At 42.2% G+C, this 23,793-nt stretch overlaps 1 protein-coding gene across 2 annotated transcripts in view; it reads right to left on the minus strand.

The window, feature by feature from the left end:
- Nucleotides 1-1,183: 1,183 nt before the first annotated feature.
- The window catches only part of LOC148540782 (flavin-containing monooxygenase 5-like), a 61,263-nt gene continuing 38,653 nt past the window's right edge, over nt 1,184-23,793 (minus strand). For both annotated transcript variants that reach the window (XM_088481757.1, XM_088481748.1), the window contains exons 6-9: nt 23,336-23,535; nt 13,520-13,869; nt 11,967-12,039; nt 1,184-3,672 (exon numbers count right to left, since the gene is read on the minus strand). In XM_088481757.1, the coding sequence (XP_088337883.1) occupies nt 3,336-3,672; nt 11,967-12,039; nt 13,520-13,869; nt 23,336-23,535 (960 nt within the window). In that variant the 3' untranslated portion in view covers nt 1,184-3,335. The remainder of the gene's footprint in view (nt 3,673-11,966; nt 12,040-13,519; nt 13,870-23,335; nt 23,536-23,793) is intronic.

Below are 23,793 nucleotides of genomic sequence, written 5' to 3' on the forward strand. Positions count from 1 at the left end.
CTCATTCAGAGCGTGCGCTCTGCTCAGAGCGTACGGCTCTGAATGAGGGCCAAAGTTCCTATCCGGATCAGACCCGGAATTTTGCCGGCGCTGACTTGGGAATATCCGCAGTTGGGTCTGCGGAGTGAAAGTGGTCGCTTGGAGATGACGTCATCTCCAAGCGCCACAGAAGCCGGACCAATCGGCCGGCTAGCAGCGCACTCCAGGTCATCGTGACCTGGAGTGCGCTGTTCTCACAGCAGGGTTTCACGGGCTACTCCCGTGTTAAACCCTGCTAGTTACCTGGGTTGGATTGCCGGGTCACTCGACCTGGCGATCCAACTCCCTCCCCTTTTACACCAGGGAGCTGCCCGGGTTAACCCTTCAAAAACCCGGGTTTTACCTCCGGTGTAAAAGGGGTATTATACTGTCTTCAGATCTCAGACTCACTCTAATGGCGATTCTGCAGTTGTCAGCAGTGCACCATCAGGGGTATTCAGTGGCCCATGGCACTTGGTGCCATGTCAGCATCAGCACTTGCCGAGTCTCTCTCCATATAAAGGAGAGAAATCATCTACCACACCAGGAGTTTCTTTATTAATGTATTGAAATAAGCCCCTATATACTGTGATTTGATCAGGTCAATTGTTTGTTCAAAAATAGGGGGTACTACCCCAGACGAGAGGAATTATTTAAAACATACAAAAATAAAAAGTTTCTGTAAATGGCACACTAGTAAATACAATATAACTTTTAATAACAGATAATTAAAATAATCATTTTTTTTGTACTAGCTATCTTTAAAAACAAGAGGTGAAAATGTTGTTTTCAAAAGTAATAGAAAGTGTGCATAAAGAAATTGGTGATAATAAAAAATGTTTTTCAAGTGATGTTGGCATCACTTGGTTATGCACTGCCAATTTCTTGTTCCCTACTGGTCTCAGAAGCATTTCATACTGTGGATTGTACTGCTGACAGGCAAGATAGTATTTTTATACTTTAAAAAAACTTTACTCTTCCTTTGGAAGAGTGCCAAGCTCATGTTCCAATACTAGATAACTTAAAAGATTAATTATTTAAAAAATAAGTGTACAAAATGACTTATAATATAATAAATATAACTAAAATAGAAATAATAGAAACAATACTTTTTGAATTAAGAATTTTATTGCGCCACAGAATAAGCAAATTAATAAAAGACTGAAGAGCTTTTCGCATGAATCATAAAAATATTTTTTTCCCAAAAAAAAAAAAAAAAAAATCAGAAAATATTTTCACAGTTATATTGTAAAGAAAAAAAAAAAAAGGTTAATGTGGAGTTAAGCACTGTGGTAATTCAGTACAAATTTAGTAATCAGAGTAAGTTACACTACAAATAATTATGAACATTATGGTACAGTGTATTGAAGAAATTCTAGCCAAGAACCTCCTCCAAATATACAAAATCAGTTAACATATTACACATCTGTGACTTAATTATCTTACATTCAATAATACATTCAATCATATTTTATGTCTAAGCTACAGTTCAAGTTATTGTATATGTAGAACACATGAAGTAAGGTATTTAGAGTGACACTGTACAAAACTTGGACTATAATTGAGAAGCTATGATGCACTTTTTTTAGATTCCTACCATCACTACCAAGATATTCATCAAGCTCACACATACTGAACCCAAATAGAATACCTACTGTAGGTAATCAGAGGAACATGTGAGTAGCAAGTAAAGAAGCAGGTAATCAAGGGAAGGTGACACACCATTAAGTTATCATTTACAACTTGCAAAGGAGTTTTGTAAAGCTAAATCTGTGTAATGAGAGCTCATACTAATACATTGGTGGGGATCCACTATTTCTGTAGTAGGAATAGGAAATGACCATTCTGTAGAGGCAAGAATCCTGAGATGAGTTAGAATAAAAGTATTCATTGAATCAAATGAGGAAGTAAAACCATTATTGAGTATTTAGAGAACCACTAATCTCTTACATTGTAATTTTCCAATTTGAACAATGAAGGAAACATATTGCTCAGAGGAAACCTGATATCCCACTACAGGTGTGTAAAGAGTAATGTATTACTTATACACTGATTTACATACAACCAATGCCCCTACCACACTATTGGGAGAGTCCCCCAACTGGATATGAAACATGTCAAAAGGTAAGAATGCAGTAATGTGTGTCACTATGACAATACTGATCCTGTCATTGTGTATGAAGTATCTAAGAGAAAGCAAAGCCAGAAATCTGTCAGTCACTTATGTCTGTTCCAGTTATTTAATATAAATATATTAATGTCAAAAACTACTGTAGCTTTACTTCCTTTTAAAAAGAAACAAAGTGGTCCCTTTAGTTATAGATACACTTAATATTGAACTTACGGTGTACTTAAAATGTATTCAAGTTATGCTGTATAGGGGGTGGGCGGTAATGCAGAGGTGGGCACTGTAATGCCTAGGTGGGCACTGGGAATCTCTTAGCACACATCTTCCGCCCATAAAATGATAGGATGATGAGAAAAGTGAAGCACATTCTACAATAGAAGTTAAAGAAGTCGGTAGTCCATAGGAAGTATGTATGCTTAGTTTTGTACAGTACACAGGTACATGTCACTTTAAACAATGTTAGATTTGTTCCTTTGGGTATGCAGCAATAATGTGGGCATTACAGTTGTGTTAAGCATTATTACGAGTAAAAAGGCTTTTGATTCTGTACATTTAAAATTGACCCGGATGGTCAATTAATTTGAAGTTATAATGATACACTGTACCAACCATTACTTTACTTTTAGACAGTGGGGTGCAGTGAAATGATTCATTATCATTTAGGGTCTGCTGGAGTAGAAAGTTACATTCTATAGGACTGATTCAGAGATGTACACAATGCCGATATTTACACAGTTGAGCAATTATCAGTAAAGCACACATGCGCCTAATTCGCACTGTGCAGGCGTAAAGGTACATTACAGTACTCCTTCGCAGCGACTTTTTACACAGTGTGATTGATAGTCAGGGAGTGTTTGGGGGAAGTAATGTGGAGTGGCGGCAAAAAACGCAGACATGTCGCGACCATTTTTGGGTCTGTGTTCCCGAATGCAATAAAAAGGTCTCTGGGGTCCCAGTGCTCATGGCCATTATGAGTAGCCATAAGGTTACTAAGAACTGCAAAAAACGAATGATCATAGACCGAAGCTGCATCTTTGTACTCAGATGCTCGGATTTGCAAAGCCGCAGGTGGGCGTCACAATACAATCCTCAGTGTCTGATATTTGCATATTACGCACAGCCGCAGAGTACGGGATGACAGCTGCGAAGGCATTAGTGTACATCTCTGAATCAGGTCCTATATTACTAATCAATAGTAAAAAAATATTGCAGACAGAAGGACTATTATCCCTAGGGCAAAGTATACAAGAGAATTGCCTGATTTTCGCTCTACATAGCGAGTTTTCAACGGTTCCAGAGTTCGGTCCCATTGAGTAAGTATGGCTGTCCTGGCTTTGGCCCACTTTCCAGGCCCGGTTAGTCGATACTGATAAGGTGTACAAGGCCCAAAACAGATATTCCAGGCAAGTTTAGGATCAGAGAGAAAGAGATTCAACAAGTTGGGCTTTACACCTAACAATTCAGCAAGTTCATCCATGAACTCCATGTAATCCACTTGTATAGTGTGACGCTGACTGCACACATAGCTGGAATAAAGGCAGATGATAGATTAGTGGAAGCACATTTTTTGAGGTAGAGAATTTATTCATTTCTTTAGCATATAGTCAGTTCTATTACTTATCAGAATACCACATTTTATTTGCAAGCTCTTATGTTGCTGGACAATTATTATTATTTTGTGAGCAGTGTATTTTTTTTTTCTTCAAATTTCAACCCCATTGTACAGTTAAAAAGGAAATTTAGTTTTATAATTTTCAAATGATATTTTGATCACAGTACTCCCTTATAAAATAAAACCCAAATTAAAAAAATATTCAGGCAATGTCCTGTAGCATTTAGACACTTAAAGGCATATTCAATTGGGTGCAGGACTTTGGCTGCAGAAAAGTTTGCGCGCCTTGCTCCCAAATTTGAATCACCGCAGGTATTGCACTCCCGATACCCGCAGTATTACATTTTTAAAACATGGTTGCAAAGTATTTTGTGTCCAAAATCCCACAAGGAAGAAAAAAGTGTCCTGTCAGCCTACTGCCCAGGATTAACGACTACACAGCTCTGCTCCCTGACACCCATCACCTCTCCTCACCTCCCGCAGACTTGTACTCACACGTACCAGCAGCACACCACACACAACACATGGACACCGGCGGCCCCCTCATACGCACCAGCGACTCCCCACACACACACAGACACCAGCACCCCCCAACTCCAGAAGCACACATACCAGAGAGCCGCTGACCGTTCATACATTGCCCTGCACATCAGCGTTGCTATCTTGTAGACAGCAGCACCGATAATGACGAGCACATAGCGTCCTATAACACTGGACCCCTCAATAATACATGGGGGAGAAGTAGTATCAGCGCTGATACCACTCCTCCCCCCATATCGCTAGTTAATACATTTCCCCCCATGTGTGGAGATGATCCTGGAAAATGTCTCTCAATAATTGCAACAGCAGAGGGTTAAGCAGTCTCAGTTTCATAGATGGAAGGACACAGTGGGGAAATAAATAGGGAAATAAAGAATACCAATAAATAGAGTGATTGTATTAACGGGGAAAGTGATAAAGAAGATGATGCACTTCTGATCATCTAGCTATCGGTGTGGTGGAGAAGTAACTTGGAATTGCTCTGCATGTGTTTAGAAGGGGATCGGTATGAAATACCGCCGGACGCATGTCCGGTGGTTCAAATCCCGACGCCGGAAGATCAACAGTGAAGATCCCAACAGGTAAGTATTTAAACTATTACAAACACAAGAAGAGAAAGTACAAGTGCATGGCCATGATTATGCTAAAACCTCTATGTATTGCAAAATTCTATTGCATAATGAATGTATTATATATAATAAGTAATGTTGGAGTTGTGCACTTGTACTTTCTCTTCTTGTGTTTGCAACAATGGGGGGAGATGTATTAACGTCAAAATGCGGTAAAACCCCCGAAAATTCAGTTTTCGGGGGTTTTACCGCATTCCCTGTATGTATTAAGCAGCAGAATGCGCTGCATTCTGCTGCTTCGCGTCGCTAGGTAACGCCACCTTCAGGTGGCGTTACCCAATAGAAGCCTATGGGCTTCTTAGCGCGACGCTCGGGGCTGGGAGGGATCCGATCGGATCCCTCCCATGAGCCCCCGCGGCCCACGTCCTTCTGCGCATGCGCAGAAGGACTTCTGGGTGTTCAACCCGGAAGTCCCTCTGCCCGGCAGCATCACAAAGGACAGCTCTCATCGAGAGAGCTATCCTCTGCAAAATCCTTGGTACATACCGCGGTAATGAACCGCGGTATGTACGCGAAGTCGGGGGGGATGTACCGCAACGGCGATGTCGCCATTAATACATCTCCCCCATAGTCTCCACAGGTAGTACCTCCCATTATATATATTCAGAGTGTGCAGTCTAGGGCCCCCTTTTCTATATACTCTATTTAGTGTGCTCCATGCACAACTGAAGGTTAGAGACACCTTCAGCCTAGATTAGCACCCCTCCCGCATTGGTTTTAAACAGGGATTCTGGCATTTTGACTGCACCTTAGTACAAGGCACAATCCTAGGTAAGTCCTAAAAATGTTTATACTGCAGTGCAGCTATGGGTTGATTTTTGGGGCATGGGTCCCCTGGATTGCTTTGTTTGGGCTGCTTCAGGGCATCACATTATGAACACATTTTCCTTTTTGCACTTTTAGCACCTTTATTGTTTGTTTAATATATATGTATTATTTTTAAACCTCTATTTTTCACCTTCTTATATATGCAGCAGTAGCTGCTCTTATCTATCTTACACTTTCTTACACTTCACCTTCTCTCATTAGTGATGCCCTGAGGTGGCTCAGCTGGGCCTGTTTGGGGGTGTCCTGTGCTCTGGATTTCAACCCTAGTAGGTTAGGGACCTACCCTCAGAGGTTACCTGGGCGCGGTGGGAAGGCCCATAACCATGGCCATGATTATGCTAAAATCTCTATGTATTGCAAAATTCTATTGCATAATGAATGTATTATATATAATTAGTAATGTTGGAGTTGTGCACTTGTACTTTCTCTTCTTGTGTTTGCAACAATAGTCTTCACAGATAGCACCTTCCATTATATATATATTCAGGGTGTGCAGTCTAGGGCCCCCTTTTCTATATTTAAACTATTACTAACCTAACCCCCCCTCCTAACGCTAACCCTCCCTTATGGGTGCTTAACCCTAACCTCCCCCCAAGTGCCTAACCCCCCTGTAAGTGCCTAAACCTAACCCTCCCTTCCCCGCAGCCTAAACTTAAGTCTCCCGGGGGTGTGCCTAACCCTAACCTCCCCACGGGGGTGCCTAACCCTAACCCCCCGTTACCCTAGCCCAGCCCTAACCCTGCCTGGGGGGTGCCTAACACTAAGTCCCCCCTGGGAGCTCCTAACCCCCCCCCCCCACACCAGCTGTATGCGCCCAGCTTACCTTCGATGGGTATGCCGGTCGGGATTTCGACATCTGTCATTAGACCCCTACCGGGATTAGACAGTCGGGAAGCCAGTGGTCGGCATCTCGACCGTCGGCTTCCTGACTGCATCCCATTTAGAAGATATATTACAACTTTACTTTACATCGCTTTGTCCCATTAAAAAAAACAAAAAGGATCACGCAATCTATTGGAAGTTTTTATATTTCCTTCTTTCTCCAGTGTCCTTCATCCACAAATCATTTTTTTAACTTCAAGTCTGATTCAGAGTTCTACGCTAATGCCATAGCTGCTGCAAATCTGTATGCAGATGCTATGCGAATATATGCAAATGTTGTAGCCGTTGGGAGATGTACTGAGCTGTCCACCAGCAGCTTTGCAAAGCCAAGCATCTGCATAATACAGTATCGATCGCAGATCATTCGATTGTCGAAGTCCTGATTAATATCAAAATGGTCGCAACACGCTTACATTCTTTGCCGCCACTCCCTGTTATGCCACAGTATATTCAGTCATAGGGGAAGATGTAACAATTGTTGGAGAGAGATAAAGTGGAGAAGTTGCCAAAAGCAACCAACCAGCTTCTTACTGTCATTTATCTGGCACATTCTTTGAAATTACAGTTAGTAGCTGATTGGTTGCTTTGTGTAACTTCCCCACTTTATCTCTCTCCAAGGCTTGATACATCTCCCCATAAGCTTTTTTTTTTTCAAATAAATGTTATTGTGTGAAGCACCATAAGCATCAACGATACGTAATTCAGTATGCAATACCTGGGGGGGGGGGGGGGTAGGGGCTCGCAGGACAACAAGACCCAACCTCCAGAGTTGTATAATAAAGGGAAAATCTCCCAAAGTCGCCGTTGCCCATACCACATGGTATTTTTCAAAGCCTTCTCGATTCTATGTTGAAGTTCCCCAGGCAAAGTGGAGATGTAGCTTTCCCATCGTGCGGTTAAGCGTTCCTTATTCAATGAGGCTTTCATACAGTCCATATTAAACATATGGAATAACTTATTCTGAAAATTCCACAACGAAGGAGAAGATGAACTCCAATTTTGCTAAATATTTTTTATGGCAGCAGCACTGATTGCTACAAGCAGCTTCTTACATCCCCATGCAGTCCTTTGTGTGGTGGACACCATCCCAAATATAGCCCATTCTGCTGTGAATGGGATATAATTTACTAAATTATCTAAGGAGAAGATCCTGACTGCGAGCCAGAACTGACGTAGTAATGGGCAGGACCAGAAACAATGGAGGAAATCCACTTGTGGAGTCTGACATTGCAAACAGTTATGTGATTCCTGCTAAATATTGCCTATGGAGGTGTGAAGTAAGACCTATGAAAGATATTTAAAAACATTTCTTGATACTGTGCTGTAGGTAATAACTTACATGAGCTACAGATGTAACCACGCTCATCATTGCTGCTATCACGCCATACAGGCAGCCTAGTCGCGCCATAAAAATAGCGCAGGATGGCAAGTTAAGGCACAAGAGAATCCACAGCATGCAATTACATAGCTTCACCGCTGGGTGGTGATTGCTCCATTAATGGAAACTAGTGGTATCGTCGATGATTGCCATACCCTTCCCCAAGGGTTCGGTTCCCACTAAGGTTGCTTTTGTGTACAGTTGTTATATACCATGCAGAATTCTGCTCTGTTACTCATTATACACCTACTGTAGCTGCATTTTACGCTAAAGCGCTATGTAGTAGACATTGTATTGTACACATTACAGGGCCGTCTCTGTGTGTATGGCCACCCAAGTCCCTTCACCACCTCCCCCCACTGTCACGAATTACTAATTAACCACACTAACTCACCACCTTCCCCCATCAACATTTGTTTTGTTTTTTTTAAATAAATAAATAAATTGTCAGGTCTCAAATCCGGGACACCCACTCTGCAAGGCAGAAGGTGGTGAAGGGACTTGGGTGGCCATACACACAGAGACGGCCCTGTAATGTGTACAATACAATGTCTACTTCATAGAGGTAGCGTAAAATGTAGCTACAGGTGGCATACAGTAGCATAGAAATGCCAGGTGGTGGGAAGTTGAGGGCAATGTATTCAGGGCCTGATTCAGAGCCGGACGCTATTTGTGGACGCTCGTTCAGAAAAAGGGGCTGGCTATTTAAATTGCGTGCTCGCTCTTTGCGGTCTGTTGACGCCTCTATGTCTGAGCGAGCGAACGAAACATGCGCTCGCTATTTTGTAAACACGCCACTTGGCCGCTCGCATCATACGTCATCTCCGCTATTTATTAGATTAATCGAGTACATCGAAAGGCGTATGAACTGCACGCTATTCTTGTGGTAGCATTTTCCTACCGCAATCATGCGAGCAGAGACAACCAAGTGACGTGGTCAATGACGCTGCTTTGTTAATTATGCACACCCTTAAAACGCCCGTTTTGACCGTTTGGCACGCCTGCGTTTGGATCTCCACTCCCCGTTTTCAAGCACCTTCCCCTGTTACCACCCACAAACGCCTCATCCTGTCACTCAAATTAGCAGGCATTCGCTATTTTACGAGCACACGATTTCCGACCGCACTGACTGTTTGGCGCATGCGCATTACGACCCATACGCATGCGCAGATGTGCGAACATCGCTCGGAGCGAACGAGCGGCCGATTATGAGCGGCTCTGAAACAGGCCCTCAGTTCAGTAGCCTTGGATAAAAATACTGAAATTGAATTGCTCGGTCTTTATGCAATGCTGGGTGTGCGTCTTCTGGTCAACACAGATACTGTCCCTGTACATGTACTATTTGTATAAATGACACAAGTGTCACACACCAAGTGATTTATTTTCAATCCTGTAGTGAATATTTAAAAAAAAAAAAGTCAAAAATAAATTGTCAGGTCTCGAACCCAGGAGGCTCACTCTGCAAAGCACTCACTAAACCACTGGCCCACACACGCCACCCTTGTCGAGAACCGCACCTGTCGTGTATGTAATGTGACGTGTGGGAATTACAGCAGGATTTTTGTGTACAATGTCAATAGCGGGCTCAGCATGCGGCGGCATTGAATAGAAGAGAATGTTGTTGAGTGATGGTGGTGAGCCATACTGTACAATTAGCTAGTAATCATTAGTAAATCATACTGTAGCGCACAGTGCAGTATAGCTGTAGTGTACAGTATTTCTATGTAGAACTTACGCATGTGCAGTTGTGATTTTCAAAAGCGACATCTGGTAGACGAACACTAGTATTACACTCGCCAGCAACTACATACGCCCCACTACACCTCAAAGTGCCACCTCGCACCACCCCAGGCCAGAATATGCCTCCCTGCGACCAGGCGCAGTGCATCTAGGTCAGTGTTGGCTAACCTTGACACTCCAGCTGTTGTGGAACTATATATCCCAGCATGCCCTGCCACAGTTTTAGCATGCCCTAATAGCAAAACTGTAGCAGTGCATGCTGGGTTATGTAGTTCCATAACAGCTGGAGTGTCAAGGTTAGCCAACACTGGACTAGGTTATCACACTATATGCCATAACGAGGATAGATGAGTGTGGCTACATCTGTACGTAGATTGTCAAGCAAAGCTTCACACGTTGGTAAAGGGAAAGAAGGACCGCCATTGGCTGACCCCTGAGCTAACCTGCTCATGATCTATCTGCTTTCTCAGAATAGTATAATGCAATGATATAGCCCTTCTAGCGGGTGGAGGAGACCAAGGCCGTAGCTAGGGTAGTGCGGCCTGTGCCATCGCACAGGGCACCACAGGTCAGGGGGCGCTGTTTGGGCCTGTCAAATTTCTGTTTATTATCATTCTTGCTTGTACCTTCCTCTTATTTCATCCCCAGCATCTCCTGGCCTCTCCTATCTCTTTCCTGGTCCTTCCCTATGAGGCCCTATTTTGGGTGCATTATGTCCCTTTGAAAAATGAGGAGGGCGCCAATGCTCTTTCTGGCACAGGGCACCAAAAAGTCTAGTTACGGCTCTGGAGGAGACTACAGCATACCATCAATGACATTCCGCCAATCCAAATCAGAAAAACCCTGATTACAGAGCTTGCATAGTGTGTTGTGCCTCAAAGAATGCTAAAGAGAATCTTTTGTGTATCGGGTATTTTTCTCTGGCCTGCTCAACAGTTAGTAGATGTTTATTAAAGATATCTACAACATTACTAACATCTTTCACTTCTTCACTCCTCCATAGTGTGAAAAGAAAGGATGCAAGTCCATTTTGAAAATCAGGATTGGTCAAAAAAAGGCAGAAATAAGGATTTGTGTGCATTTAAATTGTACTAGTGGCATTATATGGCAGTGTATGCCACAATCTCCCCGTGGACCACAACAGGGGGTTTTCCCGTACTTCCTGACTAATTTTTGCCTCATGTTGGTGTAAGAAGCTAATTAAATTGCCATCTGGCAAAAATTGTTTGTCAATGATTGAGTCTGTATATACATAATTACTATTGTGTATCAGATCCCGCATGTAGCGCAAAATAGATGCATGATTGTAATAAGTTAAATGCGGAAAATAGATACTTCCATTGTTAATCATCTGCTGTAGGTTTAAGAGGGCTATTCTAGGGCGTTACCCTTCCAAAGGTATTTCCTAAATAAAGCATTAATCTTTAAGGTGTCCCTATGCGTTAGTAGGAGTGGCAGTGACTGCAATAAATAAAGTAAACATGGGAAAGTCACCATTTTTATTAGGCTTGTCCTGCTTAAATAGGACAACAGAAGATGGCGCCACCCCTCCAGCTCCGCTGCAATGGCCTTGGCGATATTTATCCGAGAAAGAGTAGATGGCGACCTCGGCAATTGGATACCCAGCTATGTAATGTGAGATTTAACCCAAGACAAAGGAATGTGTCTACTCCATAATGGTTGGACCACTCCTGGCGTTAATCATAGATCCACAGATTTAGACATATTTACTTCAAAACCAGAGACCTTCCCAAAATTGCTCAGAATATTTAAAACCGCGGATAGGGAATCCTTAGGATTAGATATATATAATAAGATGTCATCAGCGAATGCCATGATTCAAACCTCTGTTTTACCTATCGGATTCCCTTAAAGAGAGGTGAGGAGTGTAGGATCCCAAGGAGTGAGTCAATTGCTAAATTAAATAATAAGGGCGAAAGGGGGCACCCTTGCCGTGTTCCTTTGTGCATAGTTATTGGAGAGCTAAGTGAACCATTAACGATTCAAGTTGTGGTAGTAAAGGAATAAAAATAGTGGACAAGGTGCATAAATGAAGGGGTCAAAGTCGCGTTTCCCCCATAAGCTTTTAAAATTACCCTTTAAAAAAAATGTCCAAGAGGTAACTATAGTAGCTAATATTGTTAGATGCATTTTTGTTCGAATCAAAGTTTCTTATTTCACATACTTGTTAAAAGAGTAAGAAAAATTTACCGATTTTGCATCTCTTCTTTCTTTTTTAGAATATTCTCTTTCATGGCACTGGCAGAGGGCAGCACGGTATTTCCTAAAACACAGGATATTTTAATCAAGTTTAAATCCTTTCATTCTCAGATTACACAATCAAAATCATTTAGCAAATACCTGTACACTACATAATCAAAGCCATGGGGGTAAATGTAATAGGGTCCAAGTTTGTAAACTGTGTGAGTATATAGCTATACTCGCACATTTTTACAACTCACCCTATGTAATAGGTGCCAGAACACCCGCATGTTTCTCACTCCCCCGCAACTTGCAATGGGCAAAACACGCATCCAGATGTTGGGCCAGTGTTTGCATACATCGGGCAATGTAGTAGGGTGCAAGTATTTAACTCGCACACTATTACTGCCTGAAAACTTGGAAAAAAACAGAACTGCTTGAGGCTAGCATGTCTAGCCCGAGCAGGTCCGAGTTGCACAGAAACATGCACAGATCCATGAGGTCTGTACATGTTTCTGTGTGTTAAAAAAAGTTAACAGTAAAAAAATAAAATGTAATAAAAGACAATCATCAAAAATAGTATGTATCCCATGTCTTTTGGAAACCAGCACCAGGCTCTGTTGAGCATGTCCTGGTTCTTAAGATACAGGGGCAAAATGTGTAGGGTTCACCTGTATTTTAAGAACCAGCACAAGGCTTTGTTGAGCCGGTCCTGGTTGTGGAAATACAGGGGACAAAATGAGTAGGGGTCACCTGTATTTTCCATAACCATCACCGGACTCTTTCTAGCGGGGGTGTAATGCCACAGCCAGGGAACCCGTTCATCGGACAAGTGGACCTGAATGGCTACAGGGATTATAGGAGAGTGTGCATGAGTGTGAATGTGAGTGTGCATGTATGCTTTAATAAAATTTTACTTTCACTGTGCTTGTTTTGTGGTTAATTTAATATTTATTTTGCAGGTGAACTACAGCGGGCCCTTAATGTCACACATGCTGGTACTTGTGGTTCTCCAAGTACCAGCATGTGGGGGAGGCTTGCTGGGACCTCTAGTTCTCCATAAAAAGACAATATTAATAATTCAGTTTTTTACACAAACATTTACACAATGAAACTTGTACCCACCGGCCAGGAGTGCAGAAGATAGCCCTGGGCTAACAGCCCAGACCTGGGGTGCCCTGGAGAGGGTGACCCTCTTTATTGGGGGGTCCCCACCTCCCCATTGATCCCCGACCTGGTCTAACTAGCTGTTAGGTGTAATGTTTTGGCTGGGAGACCTGGTGTAAGTGGTCCCTAGCTGTGGCATTACACCCCCTCTAGAAAGAGTCCAGTGCTGGTTATGGAAAATACAGAGGACCCCTATTCATTTTGTACCCTGTATTACCACAACCAGGACTGTCTCAGCAGAGCCTTGTGTCATTTCTTAAAATACAGTGGAACCCTACACATTGCGCATGCGCACTGGCCGACCATCGACCCGCTTGCAAGCGCTATGAGCTTGCGAGCGCTATGAGCTCGCGAGCAGGTCTAAATCAGGCCCTTTGTCCTCAGAAGTTTCTTACCATTAAAGACACTTGTGGCTAGTCGACACTGAAGTTCCGAGATGGGCATGATGGCCCCAAGTGGTTGTATCAAACCAATGACAGCTAGTGTCTGTTTCTCCAGCTCTGGCAGGAAAGCGTATTTATATAAAGGGATCTTGTTGTATTGTACTTTAAGGTCTTCACAGAAAGGAAAGCTGAATGTGTAACCCGTTGCGAATATAACAGCATCAATGTCCTTTTCCACAGTCTCATCATCAAAAATGGCATCAGTTTCAGTAAACTTTGCCACATTGGACTTCACAATGACAGTGCCGGCAATTATGCGGTTTGGGAGGTCATCATTCACCATTGGATGCTGGCTAAAAATCCTATGAGAAAAATAAAATAACCACTTTTTTTTTTTCTACATTTAAAAATATACAAGCATAGACAATGTAGTTAATGGATAAAAGAACACCTATATTTTTGGCAGTGCCACAGTAAACTACCATGGACCCATTGGAGTACTCACGATGCAGACCCTAGAATATATTCTGTAGCTGTTGTTCATTCACACGTTTTAACAAACATTACATTCAAATGCACTGAAATACACAGCAAGTTTCTCATAGCAAGCCTTTATATAAATAGAGCCTGAGAAACATTCAGGGAAGCTATGGAATTTAGGGCCTCATTTTTCAACAAGTTCTATCATTCACAATGAATGATAGAACTGTCATCTGTTTGAAAAATGACAGTTGGGAGCAGATTGGCTTGTGCACCATTTATCATACATGACAGGTTAAACTCATTGATATGCGAGGACCTTAGAGAGATTTCTACACTGGTTGAGGGTTTTGGATATATAACAAATGCATGATGTTGGTGAAACTAAGCAGAGTCAGAAATGAGATTTGAGCTAGAAGCTGGTGGGCAGAGGAAATAAAAGATAAATTATAACAAGGACATGTTTAAGTAACTGGAAACTTGTGGGGATAAAGAACATCTGAATAAAGACAAAGTAAAATGGTAAATTAAATCTACAGAATTGAGAGGAAAGTGTGAAGTACAGTTGGTACAGCTCTATTTGTAGCTCTGTCCTTCCTCAGTAACTACAGATGTGTCCTCATACATCTAGCCTCAACACGCCATGCAGCACAATATTCCATTGCGTGAATGAGCAGCCAGGTCCCGTGCAACTCAGCTAGTGTCTGGCATCTTTATTTGCCGAAAATGAGTCTAAGTCGCAATGCGATGCGAGTAGTACGCACCAGGAGACTGTGCTGATTAATTTGATATGTGACACTTGTATATCTGTGTGCGACTGAGTCTGCAAATGGACCTTGGTGTGGAAAGAGCTGCGTCCGTTGCATGCTGATTGAGAGACTCAATTGCACACAGATATAGAAGTGTCTCTCCAACTTGCACAAGTGGACACAGCAGCGGCTGAATCAGCTGGACATTGTACTTTACAGCCATCAGTAAATTGTTGCAAAGAAAAAAGTGGGATTGTACAAGGCTCCACATATCTTTAGTCAGATGCTGAGGCGGCACTTAGACTAGATAAAAGCATTGAGCTCCCACAGTCATCACCACATACCACAGAGTGCCCTTTCTTGGATGGTCAATTTTAGGGGTAAGAACCATCTTTGTGTAGACACTTGTCGGTTCCCCATATTTCTGACACCATGGGGAGATTTTATGAAGCAGCGGCTTCTGTAAGCTGCTGCTTCCCAGCGGGTTGCATGTACATATTTAAAACGGCACCCGGAGTCAGTGTAAAGCCTGGCGTGCTACTGTATCCCCACACTTAGTCACGGAGATTGCATGCAGTCGTCTGACACTAGGATTTGAAGTTGTTTGTAGTAACACCCTTTCGCAGACTGAGTATTTCACAACACATCATAACAGTGGGCAACTATATCTGGTAATATTACTGAGATTCATGTGTTTTACATCAACAATATAAGTTTCGACAAACCCCTGATGAAGTCCTTTCAAGGTTGAAATGCGTTGGGTTATTTTACCACTGGAAACTTCGAGGTTTATGGTTATAAACTGTTAACCAAAAAGTGTGGCTGTGGATGCTAGAACCTAACTACAGTTTAATTACTTCATCCTTTCTGAATTTTATGTAAGTTGGTTTAATACTTATTTCTGCTTGTTCCTTTTAGGTGGAATAAATCCTTTTAAAAAAAATATTAATGGTGTCCCTTGGGCCTTATTTGTCTGGGTGATTTTCTGGTGCGAGGGTCTATTACAGCACAATCCAAGGATTGATTGTTCGAAGGGGCTTTTACCTGATCTCTATTTTACCCACAAAGAATATTGAAGCGACCTGTTTCAACCACTGGAAAAATATTCTCATTCTTCATATCATCTATCCAGAATGGATTGGTCTTGAGACTTTATCTACAAATGAAATATTACAGTCTTGATTGAAGTGCTATTTGAAACCAGGAGGTTTTATAATCATACAAACCTTATATTGTTTGTTTTCTAGCACCCTTTCTTTCTTCCTTTTTTTCCATGTTGTTTTAACAGGGGGCCAATAGAGAGGTGCAGCAGACATTATATACTGTCATTTAAATTGGTTTCTTCTCTTAATACCTTAGTGCAGGGGTCTTCAACCCGTGGCCCGCGGAGCCGTTCCTCGTGGACCACCGATGGTTACTGCACTGCAGACCGCAGTGAGTGCAGTCTGCACTAAATACAGAAACAAGCACACCGCCGCCGGCAGTGTGTTTGTCTGACTCTCACTGGCTACTGCGCCCACTGCAGGAGCCGTCTGAAGCTCATGCATGAGCTCCATCTTCCGGCTCCCGCAGTGGGTGATGGGAGAAATATCATGATGTCTCTCCCATAATGCAGAGTGGGTTGGCCTGGGAGGACGAAGGAGCGGACGGCGGCGGGAGCAGGGATTCAGGTAAGGGTTTTTTTTTTCTTTTTTTTACGCATGTGTCTTTGTCTGCACTGCTGGGGGCACTGCATCGGGGGGACTACTACTGGGGGCACTACTGGGGGGACCGCTAATGGGGGCACTGCATCGGGGGGACTACTACTGGGGGCACTGCATAGGGGGGGACTACTACTGGGGGCACTATATAAAAGGCACTACTGGGGGCACTGCATAGGGGGGACTACTACTGGGACGACTGCTACTGGGGGGCACTATATAAAGAGCACTATTGGGGGTACTGCATGGGGGGGCTACTGGGGGCACTATATAAAGGGCACTACTGGGGGCACTGCATAGGTGGGACCTCTACTGGGGGCACTGCATAGATGGGGACTACTAATGGGGGCACTGCATAGGGGGAGGACTACTACTGGGGGCACTGCATAGGGGGGGACTACTACTGGGGGCTCTATATAAAGGGCATTACTGGGGGCACTACATAGGGGGGACCACTACTGGGGGAACTGTATAAGGGGCACTACTGAGATCACTGCAGAGGGGGGCAGTTATGGGACATAATTAAAAATTGTGGAAGGGGGCAGTTATAGGTCATACTGTAATTGTGTGAGGAGGGGGCAGAGTAAAAATATCGCAGTATAGTTTAGTGGCCCTCGGCTTCGTCAAATTTTTTAATGTGGCCCACACGGCATTAAAAGTTGAAGACCCCTGCCTCAGTGCAAACTAAGGGTATTTCTTGTATATATATATGTGTGTGTGTGTGTGCACATGCGTGCGGGTGTGTGATAAAACAAAAAGGCAAGAGGCGCCTCCTAGTGCAATACAATAGTGAATTCTTCTTAACAATACAGATATAGTGACCACACGTACCATATATAAACCCAAATAATTTCCTTTGGGTATAAACACTTGTGATAAATTAATTACAGGGTTACAGGGCGCATTTTCAGCTTCACTGGTTTCCCATAATTCTCCACACTCGAAGTATGAACAAAGAAAAGTGGAAAAAAAATACATAGTGTAATAATTTAAAAAAAGTAAATGTATTAAAAAATAAATTAAAAATATTAAGCATAGAGTGAATAAATGCACAGAATAAATCAGTGCATAATGAGCTTATCTGAGCCAAAAGGACATCAGGATTAGAAGGTCCCAAACAAGGAGCAGACTCTAAACTGTTTACTACACTTACAGGGGTATTCAATATGGGTGTGATAACATCGTTTTTGCGTTAATATCGGAGCTATGACATCATTATCGCAGGTTTTAGTTTTACACTGTATTCAATATCAAAGACTTATCGCAGTTTTGAAAAGTCTTTGATAAAAAACGGGGATAACTTTTCACCATTGAATAGGTGTCGAAAAAAAGTGCAGAATTGGGCTTTAGGGGTGCAGGCTTAAAAAAAATAGCCTGCACCCCTGGGACTGACATTTAAAAAAGAACTGTGTCAAAAAAAGTTTTTAAAAAAAATAGGGACACCCCAAAAAATTAATTTAAAAATTGGGGTGCAAAAAAAATAAAGGGAAAAAATTGTTAAACAATAGGAAAATAGGTTCAGGCTATTCTGCAAGTATGCGGCAGGTGTTTTGAAGAATAGAATTATAGCGGCGGGTGCACAAATGCAGAATTTTTAAAAACTTATTTTAGGGACATCAAAATATGCTAGCACCCATTTTCATGTACCCCAAATTTGATGGGACAACTTAATAAAACGAAAAAAATAACCTAAGTGCTCTTCTGCAACACTTCTTCAAAGTCGTGAAAAAAATACCTGCTGCGGCTATTTAAATCCCCGACTTTCAATTAAAGGCTAAAACGGGGGTACCCATAGTGTTCCCCCATGTTTTTACAACTTTAGGGGGTCTTACAATTATTTTAAGGAAAAATTCGTAACTTTACGCAAATCCAACTTCGGAGTTTCCCGTTTTCGTTAATTTTATATTGAATACAGGGATAAGCGGGAGCGCGCACCATACTTTAACGCAGGTAAAAACTCGACAGTGAAGTTAACGTTTCATATTGAATACCCCTCTACATATAGTTTTCACTTTTCTTTGTTCATACTTCGAGTGTGGAGAATTATGGGAAACCAGTGAAGCTAAAAACGGGCCCTGGTATTCACTTATCACAAGTGTTTACACCCAAAGGAAATTCTTTGGGTTTATATAGGGTATGTGTGGTCACTATATCTGTATATTTAAGAAGAATTCCCTATTGTATGACACTAGGAGGTGCCTCATGCCTTTTTTTAGCACAGAATCTCCACCTACTTGGGATGTATCATTTGGTGTTAGGCAGCCGCTGGAAAACGCAGAGTGCACTAGAAAAAATCCACACCGTATTGGAAAGACACTCTATATTTGTGTTGGTTACCAAATTAAGCGCCATTTACCACTATTTTTTGTACACATATATATATACACACATACATACACATATATACAAAGACGCAGGCGGCAGCACTCCAGGGACTTAGAAGAAATGATGGTCACAGCATACAGCCAGTTAATCCAACATTTCAGATGTTTACTACATCTTTTGTCAAGGGTAAAACAAACATGTAACAACTCACCTTATATACCCACCATCACCCTCATGTGCATCGGCGGCGGCCACATAGCTTCCGGTCGCGGGCATGACGACGTCATGCACAAGACGGGAGACGGGGGCCGAGCCGGTGCCATTAAAACATTACAAATATCGGCAATACAATAATATAACTGACAATACAATCATATATAAAGAAACAGTGCATTAAGTGTCCAGTGCAGCTTTATACTCTAATGCATTTCTCAGTGTATATATAACATGTAACAAACAACAAATAGACAGGCAAGTAAATAGATATATATCTCCCATAACAGATTATAACTGTACATATATTTAGGTGATATGTGCAGCAGAGCACAAAAAAAATAAATTGTATATATCTTTGGTGAGTGGGTTTTTTCAGAAGAAACATCAATACACAATTGGGACTCCATCTCCATCAAAGAAGAGATTGTATTCACATTTACTTCTATGAAGGAACAAATTTACATCTTAAAATCAGTATAAGGACTATGGGCCTGATTCAGACCCGCTCGCAAGCGGGTCCATGGCCGGGCAGTGCATGCACAGCGCGTGCGTGAGCCCCAAAACGAGCGAGAAATCATTAGCTCCGGGACTCGCAACAAAACAGGGCGGCTGTCGATGATGATCGACAGCTCGCCCCGTTTTGTAGGCGGGGAGGGGGGGTGGCTGGACAAACTGAGGCGTTCCCAAAGGAACGCCTGCCGTTTGAGGGCGGCCCTACTGACATCACTCGTGATGTCAGTAGTTGAGCTTCCTGCTCTATTAGAGCAGTAAGCTCACTGGGGCTTGCGGGAACGAGACCCTACCATATGGGTCTCGTCGCAAGCTCAATGGTCGCGACCAGGAGGCCGGAGGCCGGATTAAAAAAAAACAGGCCGCCCAGACTCAGAGCGAGTGCTCACAAAGATCGAAGGGCTAATTGTTTCCAAGTATATTAATAAAAGACACAGCGCCTTCTGGGTTATTTTTTGTATAAATATTATATATATATATATATATATATATATATATATATATATATGGGTTGGGTAAGGAATCCCGGCACTCGAGATGCTGGCTGTCAAAACACTGACATCGGCATCCCGATGCGGAGGTTCCCGACGGGGCATAAGTAAGTTTGCTATCCCTCACCCCTTCACCCCCTAACCCTAACTCTCCTTTTCTCTACCAAAACCCTCCTTGACCAGCACCATAACCCTTCCAGTTAGTGCCTAAACCTAACCCTCCCCCCTTAGTGCCTAAACCGAACCCCTCAATGCCTAACCCTAACCCCCCCAGTGGGCCCTAACCCTAACCTTCCCCCTGGTGGTGCCTAACCCCCCCCTTCACGCAGCCTAACCCCCCTGGGGTGCCTAAATCTAACCCTCTCACCCCCGCACGGCTAACAGCTAAGCTGTACGTACGACCGGTATGCCGGCTGTCAGGATCCCGGCGTCGACATCTCCACTCATGTCGGGTCTCCGTCCCTGGTCTTCTGTCCGCAGTTTGGAATTCTGGCACCTGGATTTCATCAGCTGGCACCCCGATCGTAGTTTTTTTTAACTACATCCCTAATATATATATATATAGGTGGTGCAGAGCAGTGTGTAAACAGCAATGTGTTGCATAGTGCTCTGATATTGCTAAATGAAAATGGGTTTAGATTAATTAATGTAATTTGCCAATGTGTGTGTTTATGTGAGTTTGTTTTGAAGCCATAACTCAATGCTGAGCCCAGAGGGACCCAGAGGGACCTTTATGCACCTTTATGTATCTGACTGTTTACAAAAGTGTAAACTGAATTTTGCCTTTTTTCGGCTGCAAGTTAAATATATTTGTGCGTATGTACATCTTTTCACAGCCGTATGCCTGACTCATGATTGTGTACAACTAGGTGGCCGGGCAAGGAGTGGGTGTGTATGTGAGGGGTTGGGCGGAGGGTATTGGGAGAGCAAGGGCAATATTGTGTAGCTTTGCCTAGGGCTCCTAGAAACCTTGCACCGGCCCTGTATGTAATAATTTATCAGGTGAATGCAAATAATTAAAAAAATGAATTGCTTATTAGAAAAGTGGACAATGCTGTTACTTTAACAGGTGTTCTTTGTGCGGAAGACAGATACAGGTATGAGCAGAAAGTCGATCACAGTGCTCAAATATATAATTTGAATGCACAAATGTTACCAAATGAAAAAAAATAAACAGTTTGGGTAAACTATGCAAGTATTTACTAACCGTAACCTACTCAATGTATACCTTCTTATCGGCATGTAATGTCTGTGTAGCTTATATCATTGTAAATGTATATGACCTTAGTACTGTACCTGGCAGTACGTGAAAGTTTAGATATAGTCTAGATTGTATACTTATCAGCTGCAGGCATTAATAGCTCAGTTATTTTACATTCAATTGCTAGAACAGTGTGTACAAGACACAAGTACTGTAATTTAGATGATGCAGTATTACTGTACTTATCGTATAAGGAACTAAGAATTCCTTAAAGAAATATCTCTAACTGTAAGCCCTTATAAAAAAAATGCTACTAAGGTTTATACAGTACATATATTGATTTCAATTGTGTATTACACACTGTAATGTCTATTATCTTTTAATGAAGAAAGCTAAAATATCATCTAAATACATTGTGTGACAAGAAAACTGGAATAGTGTATGATGGCAGTATATTTGTCCCAGGATTTTGACCTGCATGTTTTAAAGCCCCAGAAAAAGGTTTGTTGTTGTTTAAATGTAGGCTTACCATACTATTCCATTAAACTGGGACACTCATGAATTATACAGGTTCTGTGAGAAATGCAGGATTGAAGTTAGCCAGCCACAGAAACTGTGTAATTCATGAGTGTCCCAGCGTGGGATAGTATGGTAAGCCAATTGAAATGGCTTGCTGAGAGCTTTTGGGCTTTGGTAAAAGGGTTCCTGTGGTTATGGATACAGAGTGAGGACGGGATCTATCCATTAGGTCCATTTCGGGTATTTAAAGCTTCTAGCCTAAGAGCAGACTGATTAGCACTTACACCTGTGTGAGTATGTAAAAAAAAAGCCTTTTAGCAAGTGTAAAAGGCACACATCCACTCAAAGACGTCAAAATGACTGCACGATTACAACATTGTAATCGTACAGTCATTTGTCAGTCTGTGATGTGCCTACACTGACCGAGCAGGCATCAATCATCTGCAAACATGCTGAACCTGACGTTATCGTCATGTTGTCCAGCATGTTTGCCCGATGATAGATTTGTAAACGACCAGCGGGAGCGCGCATCGCTGGTCGTTTTAGACATTTTTCTAAACGATTTGCAAACGATGTAAATGTTCAATTTAATCATCTAGTGTAGTGGTTCCCAAACTGTGCGCCGGGGCACCCTGGGGTGCCTCAAGACACTTGCGGGGTGCCTCAGGTTGGTGGTCCAGCACCAAATCAAATTAATTAAGGTCATGGTAATGTAAATATGTGGATAAACAGAAGAGCAAACCTGTCCAGCACCACATAACTGAGCCTAAGGATGACAGGTAAGCACAATTCACGATTCCAAAAAGTTTGGGAACCACTGGTCTAGTGGATGGGCACCTTAACTCTAGCAACTGCTGCAATGATATGCATTGATAATGATGATTTTCAACAGCACTATCCAGCTGCTTCTGATTGGCTGATTGCATACTATCCTCTCCAGCTAATAGTACTTAGTAGTACAGGTTGAGTCTCCCATATCCAAATATTCCAAAATACGGAATCATTTTGGCATGACTGAGATAATGAAACCTTTGATTTTTGATGGTTCAATGTACACAAGCTTTGTCTAAGGTACGAATTATTAAAAATATTGTATAAAATTACCTTCAGGCTGTGTGTATAAGGTGTATATGAAACACAAATGAATGTCATTTCTGTACACAAACTTTGCTTGAGCCGTAAAATAACTTAATACATTGGCATCCATACATTTTAGTAATTTATAGACATTACCATTTGGAAACATTTTATAATAAAAATGCGACTTCTGCATTTACTAATACTTGTCAAGACAATATTCTGTATACAATAATACTGGATGTCAGGGCACATGCAGCCTGGGGAAAGGGTGGGGCCTAAAGAGTGGTGCCTAAAGGGGGTACCTAAAGGGGGGGTCTTGGTAGAAAAAAGCAGCCACACAGGGATTCATAGCAGCTATCCTACATAGCTTCAGGCACTTCAATCCATTCATGTCATGTGGCTCATACATTTCTATTTTACTGCATCCAGTCAATGAAGATAAGGAATCTGAGAACACAGACTTTCATTTGTAAGGAAGCTATTTTGCTATCATCACAGGTAGTGTAAGTACAGTAGGTATACATTCAGTAGTATTCTTGTCTTTTGTTAGAGCTTACCTGTGAGTAGGCTTTAAGCCATAATTTGCATGGTCAAACCGCATATTCATCTTGGTCTCAGCAATGTAGTTTACAAAGGACGAAGGGACAGCGTTTTTTAGTGTATTCAAGAAGCGACTAAGAGCTACCATGTCCATAGGATAACCATAGTCTGAGACTCTGTTTAGAATCCAGGCACCCCTTCTGGTACTGAGGAACACCTATAAGTAAAACATTCTTTATAAAGGCTACATTTTGTACCGTTCTGTATATAAATCTCAATTGTCTACCAGCATCCAGTAAAATCACAATAAAGGGCCGTATTCAATTAGAGGGGAAAAGTCAGAATCCGCGGAAAAGTATCAAGGATAACGTCATTTCGCCAGGCGAAAACTTATCCCCGTATTCAATTCCAAAGACTTTTCGCGTAAGCGAATGCAATGTAATCGGCGGAGAAGTTTTGCCTATGAATAGCAGGC

Source organism: Taudactylus pleione, unplaced genomic scaffold (assembly GCF_031769625.1).
Source record: "Taudactylus pleione unplaced genomic scaffold, aTauple2 ptg000017l, whole genome shotgun sequence".
NCBI lineage: Eukaryota > Metazoa > Chordata > Amphibia > Anura > Myobatrachidae > Taudactylus > Taudactylus pleione.